The sequence below is a fragment of the Anas platyrhynchos genome, chromosome 28, assembly GCF_047663525.1.
Source record: "Anas platyrhynchos isolate ZD024472 breed Pekin duck chromosome 28, IASCAAS_PekinDuck_T2T, whole genome shotgun sequence".
Taxonomy (NCBI): domain Eukaryota; kingdom Metazoa; phylum Chordata; class Aves; order Anseriformes; family Anatidae; genus Anas; species Anas platyrhynchos.
Window position 1 is genome coordinate 1,815,069 of NC_092614.1, and position 23,073 is coordinate 1,838,141.

Consider the following 23,073-nt stretch of genomic DNA (forward strand, 5'->3'; position numbering starts at 1 on the left):
GCATCCTGATATGGGCGACTGCTTGCACATGCGTGTGCACGCCCAGGTGCACAGCACTGCAGTTGCTTCTTGCACATGCATGCACACCCAGGTGCACGCTGGTACAGTTGCTACTTGCACACGTGCACACACCCAGTTGCACGCCGGTAGACCTCCCCCTTGCACACGTGTGTGCACACCCAGCTGCACTCCAGCACCCCCCCCTTTGCACACCCCTTGCACACCCAGGTGCGCGCCCTCCCCACCCCCCCCACGCCCCGCCCCGTGCCCGCGAACCCCACCCTCGCGCATGCGCCGTGCCCCCCCCGCAGGTACAGGGAGGAGGAGGGGGGCACGCGGGGGGGGGGGGCGCGCGGCCCCTTTAAGGGGAGCGCCCGGAAGGGCGCGCGCGCGCGCCCCTCCTGACCACGCCCCCGCCCTGCCCCGCCCCGCGCGCCCGCAGCGCACCGGCACCGGGCGCGGCGGCGGCGGGAGCGGGGGGTCGGGGGCCGGGGGGTCGCGGGTTCGAATCCCGGGGCCGCTTCCTTTATTTTTTTAATTTTTTTTTTTTTATTTTTTTTTTTGGGGGGGGGGGGGGCTATGGCGAGGCCCCCCGGGGTGCTGGTGCTGGGCGCCCTGCTGCTCCCCGCCGCCGCCGCTTTTACCTCGACACCGTTTTCCCGGTGCTGAAGGAGGGCGCCGCCCGCAGCGGCTTCTTCGGCTTCTCCGTGGCGCTGCACCGGCAGAGCGAGAGGCAGGAGCGGTACCTGTGAGTGGGGGGGGGGGGGCACGGGGGGGGGGCGGCTTTATATGGGGGGGGGTCTGGGGGGGTGTGGGGGGGTTGGGGTGCACCTGGGGGAGGTCCCCGAGGGGGGTTTGGGGGGTCCCGGGGGGGTCCCGGGGGGGTCCTGGGGGGGTGGGGGGGTCCCGGGGGGGGCTAGGTGCGAAGTGGGGGGGGGAAGGGGGAGGGGGGTGCAGGGATTTGGGGGTTTTGGGGGGGTCTGGGGGGGTTTGGGGGGGGTTTGGGGTGGTTTGGGGGAGGGTTCAGGTGTTGGGGGGGGCAGAGCGTTGAGATTAGGGGAAGTTGGGGGGGGTGGGGGGACTAAAAATGTACCCCCCCAAAAAAAAAAGGGGTTTGTGTCCCCCCCCCCGTGGCTTTGTGCTCGTTGGGGTGGGGGTGTCCCGGTGCTATGGGACAGGGACCTCCCCCTCCCCTCCCCAACCCTACCTGCGACCCCCTCCCTGACCCCCCCCCACCCCACCGGGTCCCATCCCACTGTAGGAACCCACAAGCTGCAACCCCCCCAGCTCAGCCCCCAGCAGCCCCCTTTTATCCAGTGCTCCCCAAACAAACCCTAAATCCGACCCCAAACCCTGACCCCAAACCCTAACCCTAAACCCCCAAACCCGTCCCCAAATCCCGCTGGCAGCCCCCTTACTACAGGAATTTGGGGGCAGGCAGCCAGCACGGTTTGGGGTTTTCCTCGCCTGGGGGGCACCCATGGGGTGGCACCCGGGGGCTCCCTGTGCCCTATAATATTTTTTTTTTGGCGGGGGGGGGGACACCGGTGGCAGAGCAGCTGGGGCGCGTGCTCCGCATGCCACGGATGCATTTCGGCTCTCGCCTTCTATAGGGTGGCCCCGTGGCTGTCCCAAAAGAGTGGGACAGGTGGGGGTCCCTGGGGGGGTCCCCAAAATTGAGGGGGGGGGGACATGGGGGCAGAGCGGCTTCGTGTGGTGTCGGTGGTTGCCGCTTTGACCCCAATGGGGTCCCTGGTGTTGGGTCTGGAGCCTGGTTTTGGGGTCCCCTGAGGTTCGGGGTGTGAAATCCTAATATTTGGGGGATGCTTTGCAGCCCTGCGGGGGGGGCTTGGGGGTTTGCCACCCCCCTTGGGAGCGAGGAGGGGGCTGCGGGATGCCGGGCGCGCGTCTCCGCTTCCCCGCGGCGTTTGGGGCGAGTGCGGGCAGGTTTTGGGGAGGAAACCTACAAATTGAGCAAAATACCCCAAACCTGAGAGCCCCCCCCTGCTCGGGGGGTGCCACCTTCCTGCTGCCCCCCCCCAGCAGGATCCGACCTTTGCTCGGTGTGGTTGGGGTGGCAGCGGGGTGACACCACCCCCTTCCTCCTGGGCTGTCTGCACTGGGGGGGGGCACAGCCCTTTATTAGGGTGGGGGGCACCCCAAAACCCCCCCCCCTAAACACCCCCCCCGGTACCGGGTAGCACCGGGGCGTTGGCTCCCCCGGCCGTGCCCTTTTGCTGGCTCCAAAGTGCAGGTGTGAGCAGGGTGGGGACAGGAAGGGGGGGGGGGGGACGCTTCCTGCCCCATTCCCCCCCCCCAGCAAGATTTTGGGGTGCTCTGCCCCCCGTCATCCCCTTCAGCAGACCCCCAATAATCCTTAGGGGACCCTATAATGGGAGGGGGGGCAACCAGGGGGACCCCCGCGGTGTCCCCGTACCCACAGAGGTGGCTTTGGGGGGGGGGGGGGGGGGGGGGTTGATCCTTGTGCCCCCCCCCCCGGATTGAGGTTTTGTTTGCTCCTGGGGCCAGGTGGAGGCGTTATCAGCGATAACCGCACGGCTCCCTCGTTAGCAGGGTTAATTAATTAACGCAGCTCCCAGCTCGGAGTGGGGGGGGGGGGGGGGCTGAACAACACGGGGAAACTGAGGCACGGAGAAAGGTGGGGGGGGGATAAGGCAGCCCCTCCATCTGCCCCCCCCCCCCCCGCCCTGTGCCTCAGTTTCCCTCCTGGGGGGAGCGGGGGGGGGGGGGGCACAGTCTCCAGCTGGCAGCAGGGGGGGGGAATTCTCCAATTTTTTTAATTTTTTAATTTTTTTTAATTTTTTAATATTTTTTTTCCTTTTCCTCCCCCCCCCCCAATGCCCCCCCCGCACCAGCCAGGGCCTGTCGGGAGCTGCCGGGGGCTGCGGCGCCTTGGCAGGGGCTGGAGCCCCCCCCCTTTACCCCCCCCTCGCCCGCCTCCTCTGTGCTGCCTGCATCAGCAGATTTGGCTGAGCAGGGATTTTTTTTTGGGGGGGGGGGTTAAAAGCCCCCCCCCTCCTTCTTGATGCTCCTGTAACAGCACCAGAGGTGGGGATGGGGCGATGGGGGGGGGATTTAGGGCTGGCACAGAGTAGCAAGGATTTTGGGGGGGGGTATGGAGGGGTATATGGCACATAGCCAGCTTTTTTTTGGGGGGGGGGCAAGGGGGGAGCTGAGCCCTTTGGGGCCGAGCTCAGCCCCGTATGGCCCCGATCCCCCCCCCGGGGTGTTGGTGCTGTGGTGTGGGGTCCGAAGGGGCCCCCCCTTCATTTGCCAGGGCGGATTAGGAGGGGGCCCGGCCTCCAGCATTCCTCCATCCCCCCCCCCCCCCCCCAGCAATTCCCCCCCCCCGGAGCTTGCTCCATGGGCTGGAAAGGACGAGCACGAGGCCTTGGCTCAGCCCCAATCCGGCCCCCGCTTGGGCTGGGACCCCCCCCCTTTTTTTTTTCTCTTTATTTTTCCTTGGGCTGCTGCCACAACCAGCCCCGTGCCCCCCCCCCCCTTTTTTTTTTTTTTTTTTTGGGGGGGGGGGTTCTGAAGCCCTCAGCATCCTCAGCCTCCCCCCAGCTCTGAGCATTTCCCTGGCAGCTGGAGGCAGGGGGCTGGCGTTTTTTCCCCCCCCTTTTTTTTTTTTTTTTTTTTTTTTTTTGGGATGGGGGGGGTGTCAGTGCCCCCCCCCAGGAGGGGCACGGTGCTGGCAGGAGCCTCCTGGGCTCCCTGACTCACAGCCCTGAGTCACTTCCTTGGAGGTGAGCAGCGGGCAGCGGTGCCCTCCTGTTATTTCAACCCCCCCCTTCCCAAAATAATTGGGGGGGGTCAGAAATGAGGGCTCCAATCTCCTTCAAACGCCCCCCCACCCTCTGTGTCCCCAGGGGACGGAGCATCCCAGGAGGGATGCTCGGCCCCCCAGCCCCATTTCCATCCCTTTTTTTTTTTTTTTTAGGGGGGGATTCTGCAGCTGAGCAGCTTTCCCCCCCCCATTTTTTTTTTTAATTTTTTTTTTTATCCCCCCCCCCCAATGCCACTGGCTCGGTGCCTGTCCCGGCGTGCCGGGGCCGGGGCCGCCTGGGGCCCCGCATTCCTCCTGCGTTTGGGCTTTGACTCAGCCCGGACGCGCCCGTGCTACCGGTGCCAGCTTTTTTTTTGGGGGGGGGGGGCACGTGCCCCTTTTTCTGTCCCCCCCACCTCCAAAAAAAAAAAAAAATTTTTTTTAATTAAAAATCAATCCCCATCTGCTCAGGATGGCCGTGGGGTAGGGGGGATGCTGTGAACGGGCTCAGTGCGCCGGTGCCCCCCCATGGGATGCGCTGGGTACCTGGGCACCGCTGTCTGTGCCCCCCCCCTGCCTCGTGGATGTGTGTCCCCCCCCCACGGGCTCAGGGACGCTGTTTCCTGCCCTGGCACCCACGGCCGTGCCTCCTCCTCGCCATTGTCCTCGGGACTTCCCGGCGGAAAGGCCTGGCCTTTCCGCAGCCCCCCCCCCCCCCCCCATCCTCCTACTGTCCCCCAAGCCCCCCCCCCCCGCCCGGTACCCCCACATCCCCCCCTCCCTAGGCACTGATGGGTTTGGGGTTGGGGGTGCTGGGGGGGGGCTTTTATTCTACATTATTATTAACCACACATCATCCATCCTGGCATGCCAGTGTGCCCCCCCCCCAGCGTGGCACCGCAGGGACCCCGGGGGGGGGGGGGCTGAGTCACCCCAAAAGCACCCCCCGGGACCCCCGCGTGGGGTGGGACAAGCTCAGGCTCTGTGCAAGCAAGGGCTGGGCTTGGGGAGCTTTTGGGGGGGGTTGTGTGTGCTGGTGTCCCCCCCCTCCCCGGCTGGGCTGTGTTTATCGCAGCATTCCTGGGCTGGCAGTGCCGGGGGGGGGGCGGCGAAGCTGTCGGATGGGACGCAGCTGTGGTGCCGCGGCTCAAAGGTTGGATAAGGGGGGGGGGCTGCGGCTGTTTAACCCACATGGGGCCCCCCCTTGGCTTCCCCTTATCCCAGGGGGCTGCCTGCCAGGCTGGGGGGGGCGCAAGTTGTTCCGCCGTATGCTGAGGGGGGGGGGTCAGATGGGATTTGGGGCGCAAGGAGGGCGCCCTGCGCTCCCGCATCCCCTTTGTTCCCAAACTTTTTTGGGGTTTTCGGTGCCCCCCTGCTCCATTTGGGGTGTGCTGCCCCCTGTCCCGTTCCCACCTCCAGCACCCCCCAGCTCTTTTCTGTGCCCCCCCCCTCAGGTTGCTGGTGGGGGCTCCCCAAGATGTGGACCCCCAGAACATCACCAGGACGGGCGCCGTCTACGCCTGCCCCCTCTCCGCCTCCACCAACGACTGCCAGCGGCTCGACATCGAGCTCAAGAGTGCGTGAGCGCCCCAAAACCACCCCGGGACACCCCCTAAAGCCTCCCCTGCCCCGGGGGGGTAGGGGGGGTCCCCCACTTTTTTTTTTACGCTGAATTTCCCTCGGCCAGGTGAGCCGGACAAGTACATCATCGAGGACATGTGGCTGGGGGTGACGGTGGCCAGCCAGCGGCAGCCGGCGGGGAGGGTGCTGGTGAGTGCACCCCATTCCCCCCCCCAAAAAAAAAATAAAATGATGTGCACCCCCATTTCCCTGCACGCACACGAACCCAGTTCCAGCCCCGTGGTGGGAAATGGGATCAGCAGGGGGATGGTTGGGGGGGCGGGGGGAGTAAGAGGTGGGGGCCCCCAGGAGCTGGTGGGGTGCCCGTTGGGTATATTGGGGTGCATTGGGATATTTGGGGGGGGGGGTTGTGGGGCTGGGACTACAGCTCCCAGCATGCAGAAGGGGGCTTGGGGGCAGGCTGCTTGCTGTGGCAGAGCGTGCTGGGAGTTGTAGTGTTTGGGGGGGGGGGATTCCTGCATCCCAAACCGTGTCCCCCCCCCATTGGCACCGGAGATGCTGCAGAACCCCGTTGCAGGGGCTCCCCATCACCTCCCCCCATCCCCCTGGTTTGGGTGCCAGCCCCCACCCCCCCATCCCCTTGGGGTGCACCGGGCTGATGCTCTCCCCCAGGATTAGGATGGGGGGGGCAGCAGCTGGGTGCTCCCCCCACCCCCCCCATCCTTCTGCCATGGCGCACCGCGAGCACCGCGCCGCCCATCCATCCACCCCTATACCACCACCCCGCGACCCTATACCAAACCAGAACCCCCCCAGACTCGGGGAAAACCCCCCCAAACTTGGGGAGGACCCCCCCAGCCTCATTTTTTTAGGGCTTTCCCTGCAGGCTTGCGCCCACCGCTACACCCGGGTGCTGTGGTCGGGCAGCGAGGCTCAGTGGCGCATGGTGGGGCGCTGCTACGTGCGGGGCAACGACCTGCGGCTCAACCTGAGCGACGAGTGGCAAACCTACCACAACGAGCTGTGCAACTCCAACGTGGACGCGGAGGAGACCGGCATGTGCCAGATGGGCGCCAGCGCCGGCTTCACCTCCAACATCGTTTATTTCGGGGCGCCCGGCGCCTACAATTGGCAAGGTGCATGGACGGGGTTGGAGGGGGGGGAAAAGGGTGTGCGAGGATCTCCTCGTGCGTTCCCGACAGCGCACATCCTCGTGGCGTCCCCGCGCAGGGGGCTGAGCGTGCAAATCCTCGTGCAAAATTGTGCTCAGCATCCCCACACGGGGGGCTGAGTGTGCAAATCCTCGTGCAAAGTTGCGCTCGTGCAAAATTGCGCTTGTGCAAAATTGCACGTGTGCGCTGAGCTGCACGTGCTTGTGCAAGGTGCATCGTGTGCGTGTTTTTGCAACGCTGCACGGAAGCATCTCCGTGCGCATTTGCACGCGCGCACGGCCGTGCACGCGCTCGCTCGTGGGGGTGCGAGGGGAGAGGGTGCCCCCTGATCGCCCCCACCCCGTTGCAGGTACCAACTACATGCTGATGCGGGAGACGTGGGACCTGCACGATTTCTCCTATCCCAATGAGAAGAACGGCAACACCTACATAGGTGGGGGCCCCCCCGGTTCCTTGTGGGGCTGGAGAGGGTTTGGGGTTGCGGTGCGGTTTGGTTTGGTTTGGGGTTGAGGTTTGGGTTGGGGTTTGGTTTGGTTTGGTTTGGGGTTTGGTTTGGGACCTGGAGGAAGGGGGAATCGTGGGGGGTTCCTACAGCACCGTGGGGTTTATTGGGGCTTGGAGACCCCAAGGATGGCGCAAGGGGGGCCAGGGTGGGGTGTGCATCACGGGGTTTGGGTGGGGAGGTGGTTTGGGATTTTGGGGTGGCTGACAACGGGTTTTGGCCGCAGGGTACACGGCGGAGGTGGGCAGCGGCGTGCTGCATAAGGACGCGGTGACGGTGGTGGCGGGGGCCCCCCGGTACCAGCACACGGGGGCCGTGTACCTGCTGAGCACCAGCCCCCAAAACACGCTGGAGAAGAGCCACGTGCTGCAGGGCCACCAGGTCGGCTCCTACTTCGGCAGCGCCGTGGCCCTGGCGGATCTCAATAACGACGGGTGAGACCTTCGGGGGGGTGGGGGGCGTTTTGGGGTCCGTCTTGGGGCAGCCCCCAAGGATCTGAGGCGTTTCCGTGGCTCGTAACATGGGGGGTGCTGCTTTGGGTTCCTGGGTTTTGGGGTCTTTTTGGGGAGAGGCATCTTGCTGCGGCTTCTGAACTCTTTTTGAGGGGGCTCCCCTTCACCGGGGGGGGTGTTTGGGGTATAGGGGGGGTGGCACCGTCCCGTGTCCCAGTCCCTTTGTCCCCGCAGGTGGCAGGACCTGGTGGTGGGAGCCCCCTACTACTTCGAGCGGAAGGATGAGGTGGGGGGGGCCGTCTACGTCTACATGAACGATGGGGGGCGCTTCCAGGACACCTACAGCCAGAATCTCACCGGCCCCAGCGACTCCGGCTTCGGCTTCGCCATCGCCAGCATCGGGGACATCAACCAGGACGGCTTCCAGGGTGAGGGGACGGGGGGGTACCAGGCTGGGGGGGCGCTGGGGCTGCTTCTGGGGACGTGCGGGGGTCCTGTGGTATGGGGAGGTCCCGTTTCGGGGGGTGGTGAGGGAGGTTGGGGGTGAGCAGAAGGGGATGGGGGCACCGTGGGTGGGGGTGTCTTATGTTTTTTTTTTGGGGGGGGGAGGTTCTGGAGGGGCTGGGTGGGAATTGGGCACGGGGAGGGAATTAAAGAGGGGGGTGAGGATGTTTCAAGGCACTTTGTCGCTGCCCCTACCCTATATTGGAGGGGCTGACCCCTCTTCCCCCCCCCCCAGACATCGCCGTGGGGGCTCCGTTCGAGGAGAAGGGCAAGGGCAAGGTCTACATCTACCACAGCAGCGCAGGGGGGCTGCGGGACAAACCCAGCCAGGTACGGACCCCCCCCAAAAAAAATAAAACAGAGGGCTCAGAGCTGCCTGCGAGCATCCCACCCCCCAGGCTGGCACGCAGGGGGCTCGACCCCCAGACCCGTGGGGTTGATGGGGTGCCGGTGCCCCCCCCGGTTCCTTCCCCAGGTGGTCAGCGGCTCGGACCTGGGCTACCCCACCATGCAGTATTTTGGGTACTCGCTCAGCGGGGGCATGGATGTGGACGGCAACTCCTACCCTGACCTCCTGGTGGGCAGCTTGGCGGAGAGGGTGGCCCTGCTCAGGTAATAGGGACACGGGGGGGGGGGATGGGACCGGACAGGTACAGGAGCCAGCGATTTGGGATGCTCAAGCAGCCCCCTGTTCCCCCCCCCCTCCAGGGCTCGCCCCGTGCTCAACATCCTGGACAAAACCTTCACCGTCACCCCCAGCAAGGTGGATCCCGCCCGCTGCACGCCCAGCTCCTGGTGAGCCCCCCCCCGGCACGGCGGGCACCGGGGTGGTGGCACGGTGCCGGGGGGGCTCCACTCATCCACCCCTTTTTTTTCCCCACCCCCCCAGCATCATGGTGACCGTCTGCTTCTCCTACAACCAGAGTGCCGGCAACCCCAAGTACAAGGAGCAGATCAGTGAGTGCACGGGGGGGTGCGCACGGGGCACGCGTGGTTGTGCAAGGAGGTGTGCGGAAAGGGTGCCTGGAGGGGAGCGTGCATTTTGGGGAGGGGTTTTTGGGTGTGTTGCACGCACTAAAACACCCGTGCTGGTACGTGGGGGGTGTGCAGGGGGTGTGCACACACCCAAGGGTGGTGCCGGAGGCGTCGTGCACATGCAAGGGGGGGCACCCACGGCTCGGTTCCGCTCCCCTCGCAGCCCTGGAGTACGTCCTGGAGGCGGACAAGGAGCGGCACCCCCCCAGGGTGAGGTTTTTGGGGACGCACTCGGCCACCTACCGCGGGCTCTTCACCATGCCCGACACCCGCTGCGAATCCAAGGAGCTGCTGCTGCTGGTGAGCGCGCGCTGGAGCCGGAGGGGACGGGGAGCAGGAGGGGAGGAGAGGTGGAAATGTTGGCCGTGGGGTTTTGTTTTTTTTAGGGTCTCACGGTGGGGCTTTGCTGTGATTGCTGACCCCCCTCCTCCTCCCTCTCCCTGCAGGAGAATATCCGGGACAAGCTGCACCCCATCGTGCTCTCCATGAACTACTCGCTGGTGGAGAAGCCCAGGAACTTCACGCGGGGTCCCCACTCCCTCGACGCCTTCCCAGTCCTCAACCAGGACCAGTCCCACGAGAACGAGACCAAGGTGGGCTGCCCGCGCCCACCGGGCTTTGGGGACGGGACCAGGGGGGGGGCACGGGGTGTGACATGGGGGTGTCCCCGTCCCCCAGATCGAGTTCCAGAAGGAGTGTGGCTCCGACAACAAGTGCTACAGCAACCTGCAGCTGCAGAGCGCCTTCGTCAACGAGCAGAATCAATCCCTGCCCAGGTGGGCACCGGGGGTCCCAGCCCCGATCCTGCCCGCGCCGGGTTCCCCGTCCCACCTGGGATGTTTTTGGGGGGGTTGGTGGCCCCCCAGTGTGCTTACTGGGTTTGGTGCCCGCAGGCTGAACGGGACGCAGGTGCTGCAGTACAGCCGGGACCTGCGCAAGCTCCACCTGGGGGTGAACATCACCAACGTGCCCACCACCGACTCCAACGGCGAGGACGCCCACGAAGCCCAGCTCAATGTCACCGTGCCCCCCAATCTGCTCTTCTCCTCCGTCCGCCCGGTACGGGGCCAGCCTCACATCCTGGGGGGGGGGGGGTGAAAAAGCTCAAGGGTTTTGGGTTTGGGGGGGTCCTGAGCCTGTTTTTGTGTTGTTTTTTTTCCTCCGCAGAGCGGTGCCTGCACCTCCGTGGAGGAGACGGTGCTGTGCGAGCTGGGCAACCCCTTCAAGAAGAACCAAAGGGTGAGCGTCCCCCCCACCTCGTATCCCACCCCCCCAAACCTCTCCAAACCTGGGCTGGGGTCTTTGGGGGGGGGGTCCTCATGGCTGCTCCACGGCCCCCGGGTGTTGCAGGTGGAGCTGCTCATCACCTTCGAGGTGAACAACATGGCACTGGACACGAGGGAGGTGCTGGTCTGGCTCGACCTCTCCACGTGAGTGTCCCTGGGGTTTGGGGGGGGAAAAAGGTGCTGGGGGGGTCGGGGGGGCTTCTCCTGGGCTTGGTGGAAACCCCCCCCGTGGTGGATGGCCCTGGAAAAAGGAGCTGGGAGGGATGGGGGGGGGCTTGGTGGCACTGGTGTTGTGGTGTCAGCGCTCCGGGAAGGGGTTTGGGGGGGCTCTTTGGGCAGGATGGGGAACCCCAAAGCTGAGGGGGGGGCTCCCTATGGTGCTGACCCCCCCGGCATGGTGTTGGCAGGCAGAGCACCCAGGAGGACCTGCAGCCCGTGCTGGCCAAGCTGCTGGTGGATTACAGCATCCAGTCCTCACTGACCGTGTGAGCGCAGCCCCCCCCTTGTCCCCCCCCCACCTCATCCCCATCCCAAATCCACCCCGGGGCGCTCCCTCACACCCCCCGTGTGTCCCCCCCCTGTGTCCCCAGAGCCCCCTCGTACGCCCAGTCGCACTTCAGCGGGGTGGTGGTGGGCGAGTCGGCGATGCGCAACGAGCAGGACGTGGGCAGCGCCCTCGCCTTCGACTTCCAGGTGAGATTTTGGGGGAAAAAACGCGCATTTTGGGTCGGGTGGATGGAACAGCTCCATCCCCCGGTGCCACCCCTGCCCCGCAGGTGTCCACCAAGGGCGAGGCTCTGGGCGATTTGGGCACCATCCTGCTGGGTTTCGAGTGGCCCTACGAGGTCCCCAACGGGAAGTGGCTCCTGTACCCCACCGAGATCCTCACCGACGGCAACGGCTCCTGCCGGCCCCCCGGGGGGGTCATCAACCCCCTCAACCTCACGGTCAGTGGCTTCATCCCCCCCCGAGCCCCCCCTCCTGGCTGGAGATTTAAAAGGGGGCTCTGATGTGGGGGGTTTGTGGGGTTTTTTTGGGTTTTGTGCAGCTGCTGGAGGACGGGACCCCGCCGCGGCGCAGGAGGGAGCTGGGGGCGGCCGAGCCCGCGGAGCCCCCCCTGACGCTGGGCACAGCCAAGAAGGCAAAGTCGGAGGTGCTGCTGGTGAGTGGGGGGCTGCGGGGGGGCTCTGGGTGCAGCCCAGTGTGCGTGGGTGATGACCCCAAACTGCATGTGTGTGTGTACAGTGACCCCAAACTCAGCACATGGTGACCCCAAACTGCATGTGTGGTGACTCCAAACTGTACATGTGCACATAGTGACCCCAAACTGTGCACACAGTGACCCCAAACTGCACATGTGCATGTGTGGTGACCCCAAACTGCGTGTGGTAACCCCAATCTGCACATGTGTGCCTGCAGTGACCCCAAACTGCACGTGTGCACGTGTGGTGACCCTAAACTGTATGCGTGTGCATGTAGTGACCCCAGACTGTGCACACAGTGACCCCAAACTGTACATCTGTATGTACAGTGACCCCAAACTCTGCACATGGTGACCCCAAACTGCACATGTGGTGACCCCAAACCGCACATGTGCCTGCAGTGACCCCAAACTGTGCACACAGTGACCTCAAACTGCATGAGTGGTGACCCCAAACCACACGTGTGCCTGCTGTAACCCCAAACTGTGCATGTGTAGTGACCCCAAACTGCATGTGTGTGTATGGTGACCCCAACCTGTACATGTGTACCTGCACCGACCCCAAACTGTGCACACACTGACCCCAAACTGCACTTGTGGTGACCCCAAACCACACGTGTGTGCCTGCAGTGACCCCAAACTGCACGTGCACAGTCCCACCCACCTCACCCATACCCACTTGGGGTCTGTGGCACTGTGCCCCCCACTGAGCACCCCTGTGTCCCCCCATGTTCCCCCCCAACCCCAGAGCTGCTCCCAGGGCACCGCTCGCTGCGTCTGGTTCGAGTGCCCCCTGCTCGCCCCCCAGCGCCCCACCACCACCTTCCGTGTGCGTGCCCGGGTGTGGAACAGCACCTTCATCGAGGTCAGTGCCCCCCCCACAGCCCCCCAGCACCAAGTCCTCGGGGTTTTCAACCCCCTGGCACCATCCCCTGCCCCAATTCCCCCCCAAAAAAATCCTTGCGCCCCCCCCCCCAGGATTACAGCGACTTCGACCGGGTGAAGGTGGACGGCACGGCCACGCTCTTCCTCCGCACCCACGTCCCCAGCATCAGCATGAAGAACCACACGGTGCGGGTGAGTCCTCACCCTGGGGGGGGTACTGGGAGCACTGGGAGCTTCCCCCCACCCTGCCCCAATTGATTTTTTTTTTTTTTTTTTTGGGGGGGGTTCTCCCAGTTTTCTGTGGATGTGGACTCGGAGCTGACGGAGGAGCAGCCGGCTGAGATCGCGCTCTGGCTGGTGCTGGTGTCCGTGGCAGCCGGGCTGCTGCTGCTTGGGTTGATCATCCTCCTGCTGTGGAAGGTGAGGGGGGGCGCACCCGGGACCCCCCCCCTTTTATAAGGGGGGTGGAGGAGCCGTGCATCACCCCCATGGCTTCATCTCGCGGGATGGACCCGCGCGAGCTGCTCCCACCACCAAATATTCGGGGAGCCGAAATCACCCGGTGCCACGGCACCCCCTGGTCTTTTATTTTTTGGGGTGGGGGGGCTACCTGGGTGTGTGTGGCCCCCCCTTGGGGTCTGCAGGTGCCCTGAGCCGTGTCGCCCTCCTCCCCGCAGTGCGGTTTCTTCCGTCGGGCCAGCACGCGGGCCATGTACGAAGCCAAGGGCCAGAAGGCGGAGATGCGGATCCAGCCGTCGGAAACCGAGCGGCTGACGGATGACTACTAGCCCGGGGGGGGGGGGAGCCACCCCGCTGCGCCCCCCCCCCTCCCCCGTCACCCCCCCAGCACCCGCGCCACCCGCCCGGTAATGCCCCCGCACCCCCGGGGTGGCTGCGGCCATCCTCCTCTTCCTCTTCTTCCTCATCTTCCTCCTCTTCTCCAGCCTCTCCGCTCTTCCCTGCAGGGCAGGGGGGGGGGCTTTGAGGGTGGGGGGGCTCCATGCAGCCCCCCCAGAACCCCCCCAAATCTATCCCCCCCTCCAGCACCTCCTGCTCTGGAGGCTGGGGGCTCTGCGCTGCCTCCACCGCCTCTCTCCGCCGTCTCCTCTCCCTCTTCCAGCCCCTCACTGACCCCTTTCCCCCCCCCAATTTTATTTTTTTAATATTTTCGTTAAATTTTTATATATTTTTTTTTAAATTCCCCCCCCTCAGTGCGACTTCTTCCAGCGGACTCGCTACTACCGGGTGATGCCCAAGTACCACGCCGTGAGGATCCGGCAGGAGCAGCGCCGCCACCGCCCCCCCGCCCCCGGCCTCCTGGCCCCCCCCCGCCCCAAAAAGCACTGGGTGACCAACTGGCAGGAGCCAGACAAGTACTACTGACCCCCCCCTCCCAAATTTTACCCCCCCCCCCCAGCCCTTGGGGAGTGCCAGGACTTCTTGGGTTTACTTTGCACAAGCCCCTCGCTCGCTGTCCCCCACCCCGGTGCTGGCTTTGCACGCTTTGGGGGGGGACACACAAAGCAACCCCCCCCCCCAAGCGAAATTCTCCCCCCACACACCAAATCCTCCCCCCGCTGAGTGCCTTCTGCCCCTGGGGGCCTGTGCAGACACTCCTCTCCCCCCCAAGGGTCTCCAGGTGGGGGCACATCCTTGCCCCCCCCCCCCCCAAAATTCTTTCTCTGCGCTGTGACCCCCCCAGCTTTGCACTCTGTGGGGCTGGGGGGGCTTGTGCCTTCTTCCCCTGCCTCAAGCAGTCCTGGGGGGGGGGCTCACTCTGCACCTTCACCTCCCCCCTCTGCCTTTTCCTGCTGGGGAGGTGCTGCCCCCCCCTCAGTTGTAGCCCCCGGGGGGGGTTCCTCTGTGTCCCCCCCCCCAGTGGATGGAGCTGGGGTTAAGTTATTCCGTGTCTCTTGTGCGTGTTGAGCCCCGGAACGGGGTAGGTACTGGGGGCTGGGGGGGCTCTGTGACCCCCTCCCAGCCCATAAATGTTTCCCCCCCCCTTGCTGGGGCCCAATAAAGCCTCGCTCTGGGATTTGTAACCTCGTGTCTGGCCCGTGGGGGGGGGGACAGAGAAGTTTGGGGTGGTGGGAAAAGGGAGAGGGAGGGGGAGATGCTCTTTGGGGAAATTGGGGGGGGCAGGGGGCTTCTGGGGTAAAAGTATAGGGAATGGGGAAAAAGTAGGCCCAGGGGAAAAATGGTCCCAATGAAGTGGGGGGGTGTCAATGCCCTAGGTGGGGTTATGGGGGGGGCTTTCCACCTGTTTGGGTTATTTGGGGCATTTCCCCCCACCACGCTTTGGGGTTAGTGGAGGGGATTCCCCTGCTTTGGGGTCAGGGGGTGGGGGCTCCTCCCAGGTTGCAGTTATTGGGGGGGGTTCCCCCCTGAGTGGGGCTACAGGGGGGGCTCCCCCCGCTTGGGGTTATGGGGAAAGGCGCATGCTGTGGGCTGCCAGCGAGGATTTACTGCCTGCAAAAACCCCAAACACACGGGGCACAGCCTGGGAGAAACATTAAAAGGCACACAGAGGGCGTGGGGGTTTCTATAGGGACAAAAACGGGGAAAAAAAGTCAGTTTTCTTGCTGGTAAAAGAACACGGAGTGGCTCCTGAAATGGGAAGCATAAGGAGGTCTCTCCCTATTCTGTCTGCAAAGAAGAAAGGTTGGAAAAGGAGGTAAAAGAGGGGGCACCTGGAGTTGAACCAGGGACCTCTTGATCTGCAGTCAAATGCTCTACCACTGAGCTATACCCCCTTGGGTTTGCAACCAGAAAGGTGCAGGAAAAAAAAATACAGAGCCCAGATTTTACTCCCACTGGGTAGATTTTTTTTTATTTATTTGACAGACTCCTTCATATTAAAATGCACGTGCCAAAGCGTACTCAGAGCATCAAGACAAGAGACAAAGCGTGGAAGCGCTGAGGTCTCTGGGCTGATCAAAACCACGACTCCTACAGCCCAGAAGGCAGCATCGTGCCTTTGCTTGGTCACTGACACATACAAATTAGGCTGTTTTTAGATTAATTTGGGGTTTGGGTCTTGGGTTTGGTTCAGAGACCACCCCTTTGGCCAAACAGTAGCTCCCGGGATCTAAAAATGAGGCAAACGCCTCGTCCGTTTTCCTGAAAAAAGCACAATCCTTAGGGGGCACCTGGAGTTGAACCAGGGACCTCTTGATCTGCAGTCAAATGCTCTACCACTGAGCTATACCCCCTGCGCCAGCCTCCTCCACGGTTGGAAGTTTTCCGCTCATTCCAAACAATTCCAGCACACCAACAAATTACTCCCAGCACAGAAAACACTGAAGGAAATACCTCCCTGATCACAGCCTTCACGGTGCCGCTCCTCTTTCTCTTGGCAATCTTCTTCTTGCTGCCTGGCTACCTCCACGTCTGCCAGAGGACGTTCCCTGCAGGGAGTTCAGGGGAAAGCAGTCAACTGAGAAGCCCCAGATGGACCTTTTGGGGTCAAAAAGAGGAGAAAAAGGGGAGGGGGCACCCGGATTTGAACCGGGGACCTCTTGATCTGCAGTCAAATGCTCTACCCCTGAGCTATACCCCCACCTGGGCAGCACCTGCTGCATTCCAGGCCTTGTGCTCACAGCACCTGCGGCACGGCTCCTGCAGGAATTCCCTCTCCTTGGCCTCCTCCTGGCCCTGCCAGTCCCAGGCCTCGCTCACAGGCTCCTGGGGGACAGGCCAACCACTCCCCACTCTGCTTTCTCTTACAGCACCTCATGATGGAGTAGGAAAATAGAATGGCTCGGAAGCACTCACCTCAGGAGGCCTCCGAAGCTGCTCGGCCGTGCCCCTGTGTGCTCAGGGCCTCACCCAAACCTGTCAGGGAGCAGCTCCGGTGCTGCCTGCGGCCTCGCTGCCTTCCCCGCTGCCTGTCCAGAGGCTGCAGGGCAGGGAAACGCCGACACCCGGAGCCTCGCCGCCGCCTTCCAGCCGGGCCGGGCCCTGTGAGGACGAGCACAAACGGTTTATTTAGCACCGGGCAGACATCAAAGGCTGCGGGGTAAAATAATTCACCCCAGGGGTAACGCGCCACAGGCAGGGAGCGCCTGGGCGTGTAATTAAGGTAATGAAGCCAAGGGGTAATTAATTATAAGGGGGATAACGAGCTGGAGGTGCGGAGGCCGAGCTGTGCCCGCCCCCCCCCCCACAGGCCCATGCAGGTGCCGGGCCCACCTCACCCCACAGCCGTTAACGGCCGGGCCCCCCCCAGCCCCGCTCCTAGAGCCCGGTACCGGCCGGAGCCCACCCGACAGCGGCTCCTGAGGCAGGAAAGGGGGGAACTGACGGTACCGGAGCCCGGTACCGGGTCACGGGCCCGGCCCTCAGGGCGCAGCCCCCGGCCCCTACCTCCACCCCCGGCCCCGACCTCCGCCCCCTCTCCTCACCGCCGCGTGATGACGTCACTTCCGCCGCGCCGCCAAGATGGCGGAAGGAGGAGCAGGGGCCGCTGCCCCGCTCACAGCTCCCGTTTTTCCCCCCTCCCCAAAGGAAAAAAAAAAAACAAAATCCTTCCGAACAACACCGCAGGTAAATAAAGGGGCGCCCCCCACCATTCCCAAACACACGGGGAGCCGCCTGCCCGCAGCACCGAGCACCGGAGGAGAGGACCCCCAGCTCCCTCCCCCCCCCCTCCCGGGGTGGGTTCCGCCCTCGGTGGGCCTCGAACCGGGGTCCTCCGGGCCCCCAGCCCCGCGCCCTGCCCCGGAGCCACGCGCGGGCCCCCCAAGGCGCGGCCGCGGCCCCGGGGCGTGGCGCAGGGGGAGCGAAGCCGCCCGCGGGGCCCGAGGAACCGGGTTCGAGACCCCCCTCCCCCCAGGGAGGCAGCGCCCGGGGGTGGCTGCTCCCTTTTGGGATCGGTTCTGGGATGATTTCTGCAGCACCGACCCCGGGTGCCTGCAATAAACAGCGCGGGGGGGGTCCGGGTTTTTAAAAAAGACCCCGTGGTTGGTGCGTACTCCATCCTTAATGGGAGTTACTGGGGCAGGAAAGCCTAGAATTGCATCCCACCGCTGCAAAAGCACCTTGCTAGCTTTTACATACCTTCTTCAGCAAAAACGAAGGGGAAAAAAGTCAGTTTTCTTCCTGGTAAAAGCACATGGAGTGGTTTCTGAAATGGGAAGCATAAGAAGGTCTCCCTATTCTGTCCACAAAGAAGAAAGGTTGGAAAAGGAGGTAAAGAGAGGGGGCACCTGGAGTTGAACCAGGGACCTCTTGATCTGCAGTCAAATGCTCTACCACTGAGCTATACCCCCTTGGCTTCACATCTGCCTGGGGAGCAGAAAAAAAAGGAGCTAATTCCATGGCACAGGCACTTCGTGTAACCCTTTGCTTTCTCACAGACAAGGGTGTTGATTTGGGCCATGCATTTTCTGGCTGTTTCTCAGTGTCTTAAATACAGAAGTTCAGAGCCCACTCCTCTGGGCAATGCAGAAACACAGTTTCTAAAAGCGGGGAGTTCATTTTTTCCTTAAAAAAGGAAAAAATCACCTTTGCAAGGGGGCACCTGGAGTTGAACCAGGGACCTCTTGATCTGCAGTCAAATGCTCTACCACTGAGCTATACCCCCTCCCTCTGGCTGAGTACACACACAAATAAAACACCAATTTAAACCAAGTTCTTCCCCTATTTTTCTACCTGTCCCCAATAGGAGTCAAATGCAGCAAATCCTGCTGTGGAAAATTTTAATCCAAGCTTAAAACATCGCAGGGGCCAAGATACCCAGACCCCAACCTCCCTCGCTCTCTGGTTCTCTGTTCCCTACCAGGCAACCTCCCCAATCCCTCTCCAGTGACGCCTGCTTCCTCTTCTGATTTTACTCTGTGTTGTTTTGCTGCTCTTTAACTTAGCAGAGAGAAGCACTGCCTCGTGGTTTTTAGATTTGGCCACCATTCTAAGTTTTCTGTTAATGTGAAAAACAAGAAAGAGGAAGGTGAGCTCCTCTCCAAGACCTCGTGTTAGATGGAGCCCTTCGGAAACCAGAAAAATCCATACTGGAAAGACAATTCCAGAAACGTCCCCTAAACCGAGGCATTTTTCAACATTCTGAGAAGATGAAACTGCAAACCTTCGCTTGTTACAGTTCTTGTGACCCCTTAAAAACTCTGAGGAGAGGAGGGACACCCCCAGGGGGCACCTGGAGTTGAACCAGGGACCTCTTGATCTGCAGTCAAATGCTCTACCACTGAGCTATACCCCCTGTGCCAATCCCCTCCTGGATGGGATTTTTCTGCTCATTCCAACCAATTCCAGCACAATTCAGTGAAGTACTCCCAGCACAGAAAGCACCAGTTAAGAATAAATTCATCTCTCTACTCACAGCATCCGTGGTGCCGGTCCTCTCCTCTCAGCAATCTTGCTGGCATCTGCCAGAGGACGTTCCCTGCAGAGAGTCCAGGGGAAAGCTGGCAACTGAGAAGCCCCAAATGGCCCTTTTGGGGTCAAAAAGAGGAGAAAAAGGGGAGGGGGCACCCGGATTTGAACCGGGGACCTCTTGATCTGCAGTCAAATGCTCTACCCCTGAGCTATACCCCCACCTGGGCAGTACCTGTCTGGGAAGCTCCTTGTGGCTGCAGTTGGGGCAGCTCTGCTGCATTCCAGAGTTTTTGTTTGCGGCACCTCCAGCACCGCTCCTGCTGAATTCCTCCTCCCCTTGGGCTCCCCGTGGACTTCCCTCTCTCCTTGGCCTCCTCCTGGCCTCGCAGCACCACGCCTGCTCGCAGGCTCCTGGGGGACACGCTGACCGCTTCCCACTTGGCTTTCCCTTACAGCAACCCCGTGACGGAGGAGGAAAACCCAAAATCTGGGAGCACCCACCTCAGAAACGCAGCCTGCGTGTGCTCAGGGCCTGCCCTGCCAGCAGGGCACCCAGAAAGGGAAATGTCAACACCCGGAGCCTCGCCTCCGCCTTCCAGCCGGGCCGTGTCCTGCCTAGGAGAAAGTCTTCATAAATCAGCCTGTTAAAAGACAGATTGAGGGAGAACGCTTGGATTTTAGTGCTTGTTTCTCAGCAGGTGCCTGCAGCTCTCCCCACGGCCTCACCAACAGTTCCAGCACCATTGGGGGAACTGAATGCTGTCACTTCCCAGCAGAAATGTCTAAAAACCTACTTTTAGGCCACAAGATGTTGGCCTGAACACCACAAAATATCCAACCTCCTTTTTCTCACTTCCTCAAGCAAAGCATTTAGCTCCAGAAACACGCTCACAGCTCTTCTTCAGCCAGAGAACATCCCAAGCAGTTTCAGGTTGCTGAGGGAACTCTTACAGCACCAGGCAACGCCCCACAACCCACACTGAGCCCCTTTGGGTCCCCCCCCAAACTGGGGGTTAGCCAGTGACCCCCCCCCCAAGGCTGTTTCACCACTGGTCGAGGTTTTGAGGCACAAACTGCAGCCACGACCTCAGCCGGCAGCAGTGGGCTCGCTGTGTCCTTGCGCTGTCATCAGCAAGGTCTGAGGAAGCGTTTCTCAGCCTGCTGGGCACAGTTTGACCTGAGCAGGAATTTTCCCCACGCAGAATCAGACTTAAGCAGCTAAAACTGCCCCTTCTGAAAGAAAATTTCTTCCACCTGGTTTTTACAGAACAGTTTCCAAATTGTTTTTTCTGGAACAAATGGTTGTTACAGAACTGTTTCCAAAGGAGCTCTCTCTTTTTATCCATGTTGGATGAATTCAGTCGGTGCTGGGGGAGCTCTGTCCTTCCAGGGCAGGCACCCTCTGGATGCAGAAGTTCCAGTACACAACAACCCGCCTCAAAAGAGGCTGAGCACTGGATCATAACCCACCAGGCCTCTTCTCCTGCATTCAAAGTTGTGGAAAAGGCTCCCCAGACCCACAGTAAGTTTGTTTTAACACCATCACGCCCAGCACAGGAGTGCAGTTTGAGCTTAGCAATGGCAAGACAGACACTCTGCGTTTGGTACAAGTACTTTTATTTCATCTCTGCAAAGATGAGCGCGTTCACGCAATGCTCCCTGCGTTGGAGGCTATCCTGGGCCACAGATCCGCGCACTCCTTAGCCACGGGGCCTGTGATTGCAGAACCTGGCGAGGAGAGAGACAAGACAGCGCGTTAGAGAGCCCTGCAGGGTGATGGTACAAGGGACATCCTGCCCCCACAGCAGGTCAGCCTGGCTGCGCTCTCAAATCTGAGGAGAATCCAGGACTTTCTGCCCAGGCTGGCCGAGCTCTGCCAGGAGGGTTCCCGGCCGTACCTTTCATCTCCCCTTTATTGTTTACGATCACTCCTGCGTTGTCCTCGAAGTACAGGAACACGCCGTCTTTCCTCCGGTAGGATTTCCGCTGCCGTATGACCACTGCTGGGTGCACTGCAGAGGGAAAGGGGCAGGAAACTCAGGACCCTGAGCACCCTGCTCAGCACCAGACACCCCAGAGGAACAATTCTGCTGCAGCATTTAACCCCAAACATCCCCTATCTATGCTACCTCACCAGGGAGCTGAATTACAACATTGCCATCGGGGTAAACTTCTGATTTATTCTACTCAATTTCTTTTCTTTTTTAACCACCCTTATGAGAGGTAGCATTTTTTCCACTCCGATCAGGTCTGCTCAGCTGCAACAACTGCACATTTACAGAACTTGGGAAATCTGATATGAACTTCACCTCTCTGCTAAGAGAGTACTCTGTCAACTCTTGGGCTGTACTGGAATGAAGCTTCAAGTTCGTGTAGAGACACGGGTGTAAATGTAAGGGTTTTAGTCATACCTCAGGTACAAAAGGAGAAAGTGTCAGCTGCCATCATGTCTCACGTCCTATAGCCTGTGGTGTTTTCCTTGGTTCTAAGGGAAGCTATCTTCAAGACAACAGTATGCTTAAAGCTGAAAACTACATCTCTACTCCCAAAAGTCACCATTTTTCACATTTATTTCTAAATCTCTCAGTTTAGAGACAACACTCAGCAAGAAGCCCTTCCTTCCCCACCAGGACAGCAGCAATCTCCCAGAGTTTGTCACACCACTGATTGAAATAAACAGCACGAGCTGCCACTTCACCCAAAAGCGATGCTTTTCTCTGCCCTTCCACGACAACTCACTGAGCCACTGGACGCAGACCCAACAAGTGCTTTTTAGAAGGGTGGAGCGAGTGCTCCAGACAGCGGGCACCTGCCTCCTGCAGCCGTGCAAGGCCAGGACTCCCAGTGCCCTGCAGGGAAAGGCCTGCAGCCCCCTGCTCACAGGGACGCCTCTCAGAGGTGCTGCAGCTCAGGCTGAGAGGCGCTCTGCAGGCACAGCCCCCGTCCTCCACACTCACCCTTCTTCCTCAGCTCTGGCTTGCCCTTCTTGACGGTCGCCATGACCATGTCACCCACGCCAGCCGCCGGCAGCCTGTTCAGGCGCCCCTTGATGCCCTTCACGGAGATGATGTACAGGTTCTTGGCGCCTGTGGAGAGAAAAGCTCAGCACCAACCAGTCTACAGAGCACCACCTCCCCTGCAGCACCCCATTAAAACACCAACTGCAGCTCACAGTAACGGCTGCACCAAGGCAGTGCCACTGCATGGCCCTCCCACAACGACTTAATTAAAACACAGCGAGACACAACGTTTAGGGGAGGGGGAGAGCCGCATTTCGGGCTCACACAGCCCCTCCCTGACTCCCGGTCCCCCCTCCCTCAGCCCCCATCAGCAGGCCCAGGCCCCACTCACCCGTGTTGTCCGCGCAGTTGATGACGGCGCCCACGGGCAGACCGAGGGAGATGCGGAACTTGGCTCCGGAGGAACCTCCGCGTCCTGCGGGCAGAGAACAGGCGTGAGGCAACCGCGGCCTACGCGGGGCCGCCGGGGCTCAGGCACCGGCTGCGGCCTCCTCCGGGATCCGAGCTCCCGGCCGCATCCCCGGGCCCAGCGGCGCTCCGGGATGGCTCCGGGATCCCCCTCGGGATCCCCCCAACCCGGCACCGGCCCCAGGGGCAGCGGATGGAGCCGGATGGGGGCAGATGGCGGCGGATGGAGCCCGGGCCCTACTCCCCCCTCACCTCGCTTCGACATCTTGGCGCCGGAAGAGAGGGAGGCGCGCGGGGCACGCCGGGATATGGGGCAGCACCGCCCCCCTCCCGGGATCACGTGGCGGGGGTGTCACGTGGAGGGGGGGTGTCACGTGCAGGCGGCGGCACGTGGGCGCCCCCTAGAGGCGGCGGGCGGGGGCGCAGCGCCTGTAATGGGAGCACCGAGGGGGGGGATTTGGGGTGAAAATCCTTCTTTTGGGTTTTTTTTGTTGCTGAAAAAGGGGAGAGGAAAAAAAAAAAAAAACAAAAAACAAAAAAAAAAACAATAGAAAGTAAAGGGGCTGTAAATAAGTTAATTAATGAAGAAAAGAGGGGGCACCCGGATTTGAACCGGGGACCTCTTGATCTGCAGTCAAATGCTCTGCCACTGAGCTATACCCCCGCGCTGCCCTGACTCTCCTCCGCGCCCCTTTTACCCGTGGTTTAGGGGGGCAAAAAAAAATGGGGCGGGGGGGTCTAGAGTGGGGCAGGAGGGGTCCCGGATTCCCCTGGGCAGCCCCCAGGATTTGTTTTCCCCTGGATTTTTCCCCCACGGGTGTTTTCCAGCCCTGGCAGCTGTACTAAACCCAGCAGCGTTCGCCCACAGCACAAAGATTTGTTCCTGGGGCAACGTGGAATTGATTTA

At 61.7% G+C, this 23,073-nt stretch overlaps 2 protein-coding genes, 1 long non-coding RNA gene and 9 other non-coding genes across 12 annotated transcripts; 1 reads left to right on the forward strand and 11 right to left on the reverse strand.

Moving 5' to 3' along the window:
• The first annotated feature begins 564 nt into the window (after nt 1–564).
• ITGA3 (integrin subunit alpha 3) lies at nt 565–14,450 on the forward strand. The gene is given in 27 exon segments (XM_072028700.1): nt 565–640; nt 643–748; nt 5,245–5,366; nt 5,478–5,560; nt 6,258–6,507; nt 6,893–6,976; nt 7,272–7,479; nt 7,732–7,925; nt 8,237–8,331; nt 8,477–8,613; nt 8,710–8,796; nt 8,891–8,958; nt 9,200–9,336; nt 9,483–9,629; nt 9,715–9,812; nt 9,930–10,095; nt 10,204–10,275; nt 10,387–10,466; nt 10,730–10,807; nt 10,913–11,015; nt 11,099–11,269; nt 11,371–11,484; nt 12,272–12,388; nt 12,502–12,600; nt 12,703–12,828; nt 13,086–13,274; nt 13,621–14,450. Coding segments are annotated over 26 exon segments (3,114 nt in total). The 5' UTR covers nt 565–579; the 3' UTR covers nt 13,197–13,274; nt 13,621–14,450.
• LOC119714107 (uncharacterized) lies at nt 13,268–16,630 on the reverse strand. Its single transcript, XR_005261259.2, has 3 exons — nt 16,183–16,630; nt 15,721–15,815; nt 13,268–13,367 (listed from the first exon to the last, which is right to left on the reverse strand). It is a non-coding gene; the product is annotated as an uncharacterized lncRNA (long non-coding RNA).
• Nucleotides 15,090–15,161, reverse strand: TRNAC-GCA (transfer RNA cysteine (anticodon GCA)). Its single transcript has one exon. It is a non-coding gene; the product is annotated as a tRNA-Cys (tRNA).
• Nucleotides 15,549–15,620, reverse strand: TRNAC-GCA (transfer RNA cysteine (anticodon GCA)). Its single transcript has one exon. It is a non-coding gene; the product is annotated as a tRNA-Cys (tRNA).
• TRNAC-GCA (transfer RNA cysteine (anticodon GCA)) lies at nt 15,896–15,967 on the reverse strand. Its single transcript has one exon. It is a non-coding gene; the product is annotated as a tRNA-Cys (tRNA).
• A 976-nt stretch (nt 16,631–17,606) lies between the features above and the next one.
• On the reverse strand, nt 17,607–17,678 carry TRNAC-GCA (transfer RNA cysteine (anticodon GCA)). Its single transcript has one exon. It is a non-coding gene; the product is annotated as a tRNA-Cys (tRNA).
• Nucleotides 17,679–17,920: 242 nt separating this feature from the next.
• On the reverse strand, nt 17,921–17,992 carry TRNAC-GCA (transfer RNA cysteine (anticodon GCA)). The gene has a single exon. It is a non-coding gene; the product is annotated as a tRNA-Cys (tRNA).
• A 558-nt stretch (nt 17,993–18,550) lies between these two features.
• On the reverse strand, nt 18,551–18,622 carry TRNAC-GCA (transfer RNA cysteine (anticodon GCA)). Its single transcript has one exon. It is a non-coding gene; the product is annotated as a tRNA-Cys (tRNA).
• Nucleotides 18,623–18,885: 263 nt separating this feature from the next.
• TRNAC-GCA (transfer RNA cysteine (anticodon GCA)) lies at nt 18,886–18,957 on the reverse strand. Its single transcript has one exon. It is a non-coding gene; the product is annotated as a tRNA-Cys (tRNA).
• Nucleotides 18,958–20,338: 1,381 nt separating this feature from the next.
• RPL23 (ribosomal protein L23) lies at nt 20,339–22,527 on the reverse strand. Its single transcript, XM_027445617.3, has 5 exons — nt 22,419–22,527; nt 22,090–22,173; nt 21,696–21,824; nt 20,637–20,750; nt 20,339–20,466 (listed from the first exon to the last, which is right to left on the reverse strand). Exons 1-5 carry the CDS (start codon nt 22,429–22,431, stop codon nt 20,384–20,386), a joined length of 423 nt encoding a protein of 140 aa, XP_027301418.1. The 5' UTR covers nt 22,432–22,527; the 3' UTR covers nt 20,339–20,383.
• LOC113840053 (small nucleolar RNA SNORA21) lies at nt 21,389–21,520 on the reverse strand. Its single transcript, XR_003492736.1, has one exon. It is a non-coding gene; the product is annotated as a small nucleolar RNA SNORA21 (small nucleolar RNA).
• A 231-nt stretch (nt 22,528–22,758) lies between the features above and the next one.
• On the reverse strand, nt 22,759–22,830 carry TRNAC-GCA (transfer RNA cysteine (anticodon GCA)). The gene has a single exon. It is a non-coding gene; the product is annotated as a tRNA-Cys (tRNA).
• Between the last annotated feature and the right edge of the window lie 243 nt (nt 22,831–23,073).

Excerpts from the sequence above, each read along its gene's own strand:
- RPL23 (XM_027445617.3), bottom strand. Across the intron at positions 20,751-21,695 it reads GCCAGAGCTGAGGAAGAAGG|TGCACCCAGCAGTGGTCATA; the intron begins GTGAGTGTGGAG and ends TTCCCTCTGCAG. Across the intron at positions 20,467-20,636 it reads CAATAAAGGGGAGATGAAAG|GTTCTGCAATCACAGGCCCC; the intron begins GTACGGCCGGGA and ends TCTCCTCGCCAG.